The 9,425-nt window shown below is 49.3% G+C and overlaps 1 protein-coding gene across 1 annotated transcript; it reads right to left on the bottom strand.

Annotated features, from left to right (window-relative positions):
- Nucleotides 1-4,686: 4,686 nt before the first annotated feature.
- On the bottom strand, nt 4,687-7,445 carry TCF21 (transcription factor 21). Its single transcript, XM_062639595.1, has 2 exons — nt 6,734-7,445; nt 4,687-5,215 (listed from the first exon to the last, which is right to left on the bottom strand). Exons 1-2 carry the CDS (start codon nt 7,181-7,183, stop codon nt 5,126-5,128), a joined length of 540 nt encoding a protein of 179 aa, XP_062495579.1. The 5' UTR covers nt 7,184-7,445; the 3' UTR covers nt 4,687-5,125.
- Nucleotides 7,446-9,425: the final 1,980 nt, after the last annotated feature.

Below are 9,425 nucleotides of genomic sequence, written 5' to 3'. Positions count from 1 at the left end.
ATATTTACAATTGGATATGGTCTTCTAGTTTACACAGCAGCCTGAGATGTAAATAAGGGCTGGTTTTTTTTTTTTCTTACTTAAGGAAAACAGGCTCTAAGAATTTAAAGTGAAGAAAGGATTTGCATTGATTTTTATTCTCCTATTTTTGTTACGATCTTTTATTTTTTGCCTTACAAGAATGTTTTGATCTTTCCACTCCCCATGCAAGGATGGTGTAGCTGTGTGCACGCATGCGCACTGGCTTGAAAACACATCTCATCTGTTTACAAGTTTCAGTTAAGGGCAAAACCCTAAGGCAAGAAAATGCGTCATCTCAGAACTGTTGTGACCCTGGGGTATGTCCATGCCGTGTCTGGGAAATGCAATGACTGCATGCCTAGGCCTACTCAAAGTTGTTTTTATACAGCTAACTCAGATAGATACACCAGCATCTGAAGTGAACTGAAGAAAAATCAGTTACTTGAAGAACTTTGCTGAGTTTGGAATCTGCCAGCAGCAGTCCTACCAAATGTAACACTTTTTTTCCCCATCCACCCTGGAGCATAAGTTTTAGGTCAGACCTATGACAATTCAAACCAGCTTCTCTGCAGAGGGAACCATACAGATTTTCTGTCTCTTAATTTTTGACATGAGCTGGGAATTTTGATGTTGGAGGCACTTAAAGAATAAGCTATTAGCGTATGTTCTTGTGCACCTTGCAGCTCGGAAGCATGACCTTCCCTGTGGCCTCAGGGTTGCAGAAATTCACCAAGCCATAACACACCAGTAGCTTTACTGGTGCACTATTATTACTGGTTGTGCCACTTCCCATCCATAAAGCACGCTGGGCTAAGGAGCACGAAGCAGTGTGCAGCAAAATAGCGAGCACAAAGTTATATTTACCCTGTGGGCCTGCATTTGGCAGCACAGCCTTAATACGGGAATAGTCAGTGCAACATGGACCAGCAGTGAACATGGGACAATTTGAATTGCTGCCTGTTGGGAGAGCCTCTGTATGGAGGTTTTTCTAGGTGTGTACATACATGGAAATTACAAAATGCTCTTTTGTTTGCTGCCACAAATTTCAGTTTCATTGAAACTGAATTTCATTTCAAGGTCATTGAAATTTCTTTTGAAAAACTGTCCTTTTAGGGAGACCATGAGGGAAAATCTACAGTCAGATATCCAGACAGAAATTAGAAATATCATGCAGTTTTATTAGATTATACCCTCCATTTGTACAACTGATGTATCTGAGGGTTTTTTTCATTTTTCACACATCTTATTTCCTGCAATTAGCTAAGGTCTTTTGCTTTGTTTTTTTTTTGTTTGTTTTTTTTTTTTTTTTTGTGTTTTGTTTTTCTTTACTACATATAATAATGAACAGCAGTGACAATGGGGTGCCAGGAAAGATTACCTTTTGAAAAACATATGTGGTTCATTTTCCAGAGAAGCATGTTTTTCTGGGCAGACACGACTGTGGGGTTACCTGTACAAATGCTTCAAACAAACCTGTGCTTGTGATCTGGTAATTATATCCAGAATTCAAACCAGCTTCCCTGCAGAGGGAACCACACAGATTTTCTCTCTCTTAATTTTTGACATAAGCTGAGAATGTTGATATTGGAGGCACTTAAAGAATAAGCTATTAGTGTATGTTCTTGTGCACCTTGCAGCTTGGGAGCTTGACCTTCCCTGTGGCCTCACTGCCTCAGGCAGCACCCAGGACAGGAAGGCATTGTGCAGGTGTCTGCGAAGTGACATTTTTGCTCTGCTAATACTTCAGGTTGGCAGATTTCCATCCCAGTGAAAGGATAAGATAAGCCTAAAATCTTCTGTAAGGGATGGAAAAACGCTTGCTCCTAAACACCTTATGGACTGTGAAAACTTCTAAGCAATACAAGAGGAGCACCAAACCCAGGAGCCCAAACACTGAGTGTAGCTCTGCAAATAAAGTGTTTTTCCTGTCTAGCTGACCTGAAAAGTGGTTGAGAAGTAGCTGGGTGGAACTGGGTTTCCTTCCAGAAAAAGAAAAAAAAAATTAAAATCAGATGGGACTGAGCTATTTTTACAGAGTTCTTATCTTAAAAACACAGGTCCATAAGCTGGTTTTCTATGAACTTGTGAACTGGCACTGAAACAGCGTTTGAAGCTTCATCTACAGCTGGCACCCTGCTCTGTATGCTCTGGTGTCTGATAAGGGCTGAGTTCATGTTGAAACCTTCCCTTTAGTTGCAGAATTTAAAGATTTTTTTTATTACTATTTTCTCTACTCAGCTCACCAAAAAAAAAAAAAAAGGGTCGATTTAGTTATCTTTGAGACCTTTGTCAAGTTCAGTTGAAATCAGGCAATGAATTCAAACATTATTAGGAGGGAATGTATACAGACACTCATGCAGCTGCATCTACATTCACGTAGATACAGAAAGATAAGTCAGTTTTGTTTCCACATGAAGAAGGAATAGAGGTATATTTTGGTAAATACTGAAATGCATCACTTTGTACAGAAAGGCAAGAAAACAAACAACATATTTTCTTTAAAATAATTGATATTTAAACTGTTTTCCCTTAGCACATTTCCTTTCAAAATCATCATTTGCTTCAGGCAGACTAAACACACATTTTCTGTTTGCAAATATTTTTCTCTAAAATTGCACGTAGCAGCAGGAATGAATGATTTCACTCATTGTTCTCCTGAGATACGTGGCAGGGCTCTTGATTCATCTAAGAAACTTGGCCATTGAAGCCAACTGCCGATACCATCAGTGCTGCGCCCGTACACAAGGAGTCAGTGGACCAAGAGTTCCCAGCCACACAAACACCTCTGGAAAATACATTGGTTGTTTTCAAAATGGAGATAAAGCCGCTGATCGTTTTATCATCAGACTAAAGCCATTATATTTACCTTTCTGTGTACTGCTGGTTGCTTTTGTTTATTGCTTGTTGCTTTTTGCCTTTTTATTTGTTGCTGAGCCATTGCTCAGAAGCAAGGACTGAGGAAAGTGGAGGATGCTTGAGGAATAGTTTAGTCCCCAAGAAGCTTGCAAGCTAGACTGCTAGATAAAGTGAAGAGTGGCACAAGGAATAATGGTGTACAGCCTCCTCTTACAGTTCCGCTTACATGGCAGCTTTTGGCATGCGGTTGCAGCTGTATTCCTCACATTTCGTGGGGGACTATTGCATTTCTTCCTTCTCTTTCTCCATGCTGGGTTTCAGGTGGCAAATGAGCATTGACTGTGGCTAACTCAAAAGGGTGGGAAGGATGCTGAGTGCAGTTAGTAAGCATCACAAAGCAGGGTGGCAAAAGAAGCACCTGTGAGAATATTAGTTTAACTCTGAATTTTATGCATATCTCAGATTCCCATCAGCTTCTAGAAAGGAAACAGCACCTTGCTGTGAGTCTCAAGCAAGCATTAGTTAGTATGGATTTAAGTCGACATTTTTAGTGGTTAAATCCAACAGTCAATTTAATTTCAGTGGTTTAAATGATATTTGTGCATGTGATGAATCTTTCATTTGCACTTAGCTTAAGGTCAGAGGGCTCTATTTTAAGAGAACAGCGATTCCCACTGAATTTCCCAATGCCTGTGGTGAAAAGATCAGCCCTTTCAGCTGTGCTTACCGGAGTTGCTTATCTCTTCAGCCAGAGCCGTGGCTGTTCAGGGTTATGTTTTTGGCAGTAAAGTAGCCAAACTGCGTGTCTCACCTGGCACACCCCACTCACAGCAGTGGAGATGCCTGTGGCCAGCCCAGGCGAGGAGGTCCGCTTTTAGTTATGTGGGTGATATAAGGCTGCGAAACAGTGAAATTAAACGTCTCTCCCCCTCAAAACCGTTAGGACGATACAGCAGGCCCTTGCCCTTTCTGTAACGAGGGCCGAAGTGCTTGCACATCCCTCTCCTCACGCTGAACTGCTTTAATTAAGCCTAGCCCACGCGTGAACCCGGTTGGTGAATTCGGGTTGCCTGAAGAACGCTCTGCTTCACCCGGTTATCTCAGGGGGTAAAGCGGATGGGAGAATAAACATAACCGAGCCCTCGCCCGCCGGCTGGGTTCCCGGGGGGCGGCAGCTCCCGGGAGGGTCCGAGCCCCCTTCCAACTCCTGCTGCCCCCCGGCAGCGCGCTGCCCCTCTCCCGATTTCGGCCAAAAGAGACCCAGGTATCAAACGGAACCGAGGGACGGTATTGAGAGAGCAAGTGAAGCGGAAATTTAAAGCCCCTCTGCTAATAGTAACAGTATAAATAACCGAAGACGTCTTGTAAACAGTGCGGTCATAACCCTGAAACATTAAACAGCGCGGTGGGATCTGGCGCATCAGCTGCCGGCGGCCGCTGCCGGTGCAGGGGGAGCGCCCCGCTCTCCTGTTTATCTCGGCCTCATCTCCCACGGGCGCGCTGATCGATAGCTAGGAGGATGTTTAAGACTTCCCAGCGCCCAGGACAGACTGTACTTCATCCATAGATAGCTGCACCCGTCCCCGCGGAGCGGCGCGGAGTGGCGGGGGGCCTGTCGGGCTCCGGGGCTCTGCCGGGCTCCCGAGGCGAGGACGGGCTGCGGGCCCATCTACCCCAGGGATTTGCTCCAAATCTTTAGCCCCAGCGCAGCAGCCCGGCCGGGTCCCGGTGCGGAGAGGCGGGCTCCCTGCAGCGCGGTCCTTCCCCGCCGAGGACGAGAGTCAGAAACGAGCATTACACTGCTCTGTGTTCAGTGAAAAAGAAGGTTTATTCACAGAAATAGAGCAGAACCTGCTTGAAGAAAATATATCTATATATCTTTAGGGTGAATTACTCCATAGAGATGACTGTCAAAGTCAGTTTTTCTAGGCATCCACGTATCTCAGAGGTCTCAGACTAAAGATACACGAGTGGTAGGTTTTGTTTGAACTATGTCTTTAGTAGCGCTTGAACCAGCAAGGCTGTTGGTGCAGGACACGCGACTGTACACGCATTTAATAAAGTTAAATAGAGTCGGCATATCTCGGGTTGGAGTCTTTGTACATTCGGTCTCGTCTGCGCCGGGGAGCGGCGCTCCCCGTCGTCCTGCGCGGGACCCGGGACAGCGGCGGGGCCACGGCCTGTTCCCGCCCGCCCCGCCGCCCGTTCCGCGGCCGCGCCGGGTCTCTTCTGGCCCGGCCGCCGGGGCTCAGGATGCCGTCGGACCGCACAAGCGGTTTGTGTTCACCACTTCTTTCAGGTCACTCTCGGGTTTGCCAGCTACCATAAAAGGCCAAGTCTGTAGCCAGGAAAAGAGACGGGTGGGAAGGAGGTTACACGCGGAAAAATGCACATTGTAACGCCTGTGTCCAGCCCTGGAGCGCCCCGGGGAACCGAGCCCGGCATCCACCGCTTGGGCCCGCATCTGGCAGCGCTCTGCGGGGCTAGGGCCGGGGCACTCGCCGCCGGCTTCGGGGAGAACCCGTCCACCTTTCGCCGGCGGCTGCTGCCGTTTCGCCTCCCGGCCCCGGCGGGCTCCCCGCAGGCATCCTCGGAGCGGCGGAGCACGTCTGATCCGCGGCCGAAGGGCGGAAGGAGCCGCGGCGTCTGCGTCCGGCAGGTCCGCGTCCCCTCGGCTGCCGCGCCTTTCCCGGCACTTGGTGGTGACCGGTGTGGGGGGCTCTTCCCCGCGGGAGCCGCCATGCATCCCCCGGCAGCCCTCCCCGGCCTCCCGCCCCTCGGGGAGCTTGCTTTGGTGTGCCTCTGTGCAGGGGTGCCTGTGTGTGTGTTATATGTGAACTGGGTGTTGGTTTTGTTTTACTTTATTTTTTTCCCGGTGGTGGTGTGCTGAGGATTTTTTTTTTTTTAAATAGCTTTCAGGCCCTTATCAGATGACACAGCGGGTAATGTACTTTCCCCTAGAGTCCAGAGCTCAAAAGGCAGAGCTGGACCCCAGTGAAACATCCCCAGGTTCTCTCTGTGATCCCTTTATCTGGGAGGGTCCACATGTGTGGGCAATGTAAAGGCTTTATGTCTAAAAAGAACCGAGGCAGATCTTGCCCACTCCCGGTTTGCATAATTTACCTGTATTTTTAGAGCTGGAAACTGGATGTTTCTGGTGGCTGGGTATGGTGGGGAGACCCCGGGCTGTTCGGGAAAACTCTCTGTGGGTGGTGGGAGCAGCAGGAGGGACACTGCACAGCCCAGGGAGGTTTTGCAGAGTCCAGGCCAGACACCCCCTCTTGGTCTTTATTTCTCCTTCGCCAGTTTACATGGTAGGAGAAACATCCTGGACCCAGCAAATCTGAGCGGCTGAGTGCAGAGCCCCAAAAACTGAGTGTTTAAAAAGCTAGGGCTTGGGAGAACTGTTACGGGAGGAAATGCTAGGGTAGAAAGAAGGGATAAGAATAAATGTAGGTCCTTGGCTTGGGTGCTTCCTAAAACATGCCTTTCTCTAGCCAAATTCCTGCATCAGCCCACTTGCAGGTAGAAAGCTGTCATCAATCTGCTGAGGTTTTTCAGGCATTTCTGGGATAGTAAAGCTTGTCCCTGCCTTAGCTGTGGCCAGAGTGGCCCCTGCTTGCCTCTGGAGCGGATTGCTAGAGCAGCAGATGGGGCCGGAGCGGTTCAACTCTCAGGGCACAGGGTGTGAGGGCAGCTGTTAAGCCTGTCCCCTTGCACAGTACCCCTTGCCACCCCACTGGCACCAGACTTTCTGTGAGAAGGCCAGGGAAGGTTTCTCTCCGCACATGCCCCATCCCTCTTCCTAGGCACACACATGCATAAGAGTGCCCGTTCCCGGCAGGCTGTGACTTACCAGGTTGACTGGGTGGATGTAGCCATTTTCGTACTTGTCATTGGCCAGGATCTGCCTCAGGTGAGCAATGTAGCTGGAGGCCAACCTCAAGGTGTCCAGTTTGGAAAGCTTGGTGTCTGGGGGCACCCAGGGCAGAGTGGTCTTAAGCCTGGAAAAGGCTTTGCTAAGGACCCTCATCCTTGCCCTCTCTCTGGCGTTGGCAGCATTTCTCTGGACCTGCTTTCCCTCTTGGCTCACTCCATTTAAAGGGCTCTTCTTGGGGGGAGCTTTCTTCCTCTTTCCCGAGGCCCCTCTCCCTTTCTGAGGGGAGCCATTCTCGCCATTGGATCCCTCCTCGTTGCTCTCGGTGGACGCCCCGAACTCTTTGTTAGTATCCATTTTCAGGCCATTGCACTCCAGCATCTCCACCTCCTGCAGATCTTCCACATCACTGAGGGACCCAGTGGACATGGTCTGGAAGATGCCAAAGGACCAGTGGGATGGGGGGAAGGGGTGGGGGGAGGAAGAGCAGCTCCTCAAATCTACTTCAAGGCGGTGGAGGAGAGAAGGGGCGCCAGTATTTTCCTCCTCTTCCCGCCCCCCCCCCCCCTCCCCAGCACTAAGGCACGATACCGCCCCCCAGTCCCGCTTTGCCTGTGTTTGAGGGAGGGAGTGAGCGTGTGTGAGAGAGGGGGAGAGAGAGCGAGAAAGCCGAGGAATTTAGTGAGGACACTAGTAATTTATCTAGGGGATGAGAGGCGGATCCAGCCCAGGGGAGGGGCCCTGCCCGCCGAGCACACCACCTCCCCAATCACAGACCTTTGCACAGGACAGGGGATGAGGTATCCCAGCAAGCCTTTGCAGAGAGCTCAGAACTGGGATTCAAATCTTCACAACTAAAGCAAAGCAACTCACTGTGTTCCCCCGCTCTTTCTATCCTCCCCTTTCCTCCTCCTCCTCCTCCTCCTCCTCTTCTCCTTCCCCACCTCCCTTTCCAGCCCAGGGTTGCTCTCCCCCTCCCAGCCTCCTAGATGACCCAGGCAGCTGGTGGCATGATTCTTGATGAAAGCCAAAATGGGTCATGAGCAGAGAGAGCAGCAGATCCACCAGCCATGCCTTCCAGGGAGCTTTGTAATGTGTGCCGTCAAAACGCTGTCCTGTAACCTAATCTGGGGGAGATTTGTGGATGATTTGCAAATGCATCCTGTCCAGCTACTAGTGTATTCCAGGAAGAGAGCGCTCCACCAGCTGGCCAGCAGCGTGGACCTTGGCATCACAGCCCAAGGGCTGGAGGCAGGAGGATCTGGCTTCTTCCAGCCTTCCTGGGTGATGTTCGGCAAGTTCCGGACCCCTCTCACTCTTTGAGTCCTCCCAGCTGTAAGCATCCTGGATGTTGCCCATTCCGCAGGTGTGCCAGGTGGCCGAGATCCCGGCAGTCAGTGGAGCCCCACCGAGCCAAGAGAGAACACTGTGGCTGGAGAGGGTCTGTGTGGGAGTGACAGGGACAGCAAGGGATTATGCTGAAACGAAGGAAAAGGGGGCGTTTATTGGATATCAGAGATTGTGCAGAAAAATCCCCATTTCTCAGTGTGTTGTTGCAGAGCAGACGTCAGTGGTTCATTCTGCTGTACCTGTGGAGCGTTTTGTCTGCTGATTCATGCATGTTCCTTGACTCCAAGTCAGGGAGTTTGGGCTGAATCAAGAGGCAAGATAAGGACCTTTCTGTGGGAGTGGTGGGAATGAGGGCATTAGGCCGTACTGCGCAACCACTGGAGCCAAACGTTCCCAATCGTTTTACCACTAGTGCCAAGGAGTGGGTTGCTGTGTAGTCTGAATGAGTAGATGTATGCTGCAGTTACGATCTTTATGCAGATGTATATTCAGTCTCTGCAGAGCAGGCTTTTAAAAGCAGTTGAGCTTGGCTTGGCTCTTCTTCTCAGTGTAAAATCTTCTCCTAAGTCTCCATGTGGAGGCTAAAGAGGCCACTAAAGCATGACTTTGCTCCTGTAGCTCCTTCCTTCCTCACATTTTTCCTGAAACCTCACAAATCCCCGAGCATCCTGGGCTTTGAACACAGGGGACTAAAGAACTGGGCGTGATTTGCACATGAGGCCTTTCTGGATACAGTGACTGATCTGATTGCAGTATTGACCCCACTTATTCAGCTGCTTACCTGAGGATTCACATAGCTCTGGACAAAAATATACAGCTGAGGTGTACATTTTTGTCCATGGCAGGCCTTTGGAGTTAGTCCAAGGTCACTGGAGCCACAGGACAGTCTCTCACTGATCTGTGTGAGCATCATATCAGCTTTTCTGCATGCACTAAACAAAACCCAGTCAAGTAAACAAAAATCGTGGAGGGCAAAACTGGTGTGTCTGACAAGCGCTGTGAGCTGCCTGCAGAGTAAAGTTTCAGTAGAAGGCAGTGTCGTTTCTGATAGCTAGCAAGGAAGCTATCTCTTGATCCATCTTGGTTCTTTGACTCATGTAAGTCAGAAGAAAAAGGGCAGATCTAAACTTTAAGACACCTATTTAGCATTTGGCTGGAAGATAACACCTTCCTACTCACAATAGGATAAGTACATTAAGATATCGTATCTCTAAGCCTAGGCTCTTGGGAATTCATGAACTTCTAATGTCATGTTACGTTAAATGTGCCCTGTTTGTGTTTTCTCTGTGTAGAAAGTAAACAGATTGTCAGCATATCATCA

This window comes from Pezoporus occidentalis, unplaced genomic scaffold (genome assembly GCF_034315485.1).
Source record: "Pezoporus occidentalis ecotype Australia unplaced genomic scaffold, CSIRO_AGI_Poc_V1 ctg61, whole genome shotgun sequence".
NCBI classification, from domain to species: Eukaryota; Metazoa; Chordata; class Aves; order Psittaciformes; family Psittacidae; genus Pezoporus; species Pezoporus occidentalis.
Note: the sequence above shows the minus strand (reverse complement) of the source record. Positions and strands in the feature narration are given on the sequence as shown.

Bases quoted from the DNA above. Each gene is read 5' to 3' on its own strand.
- TCF21 (XM_062639595.1), bottom strand. From the start codon at position 7,183: ATGTCCACTGGGTCCCTCAGTGATGTGGAAGATCTGCAGGAGGTGGAG. The intron at 5,216-6,733 runs GTAAGTCACAGC...TCCTGGCTACAG, and splicing joins ACATCCACCCAGTCAACCTG to ACTTGGCCTTTTATGGTAGC.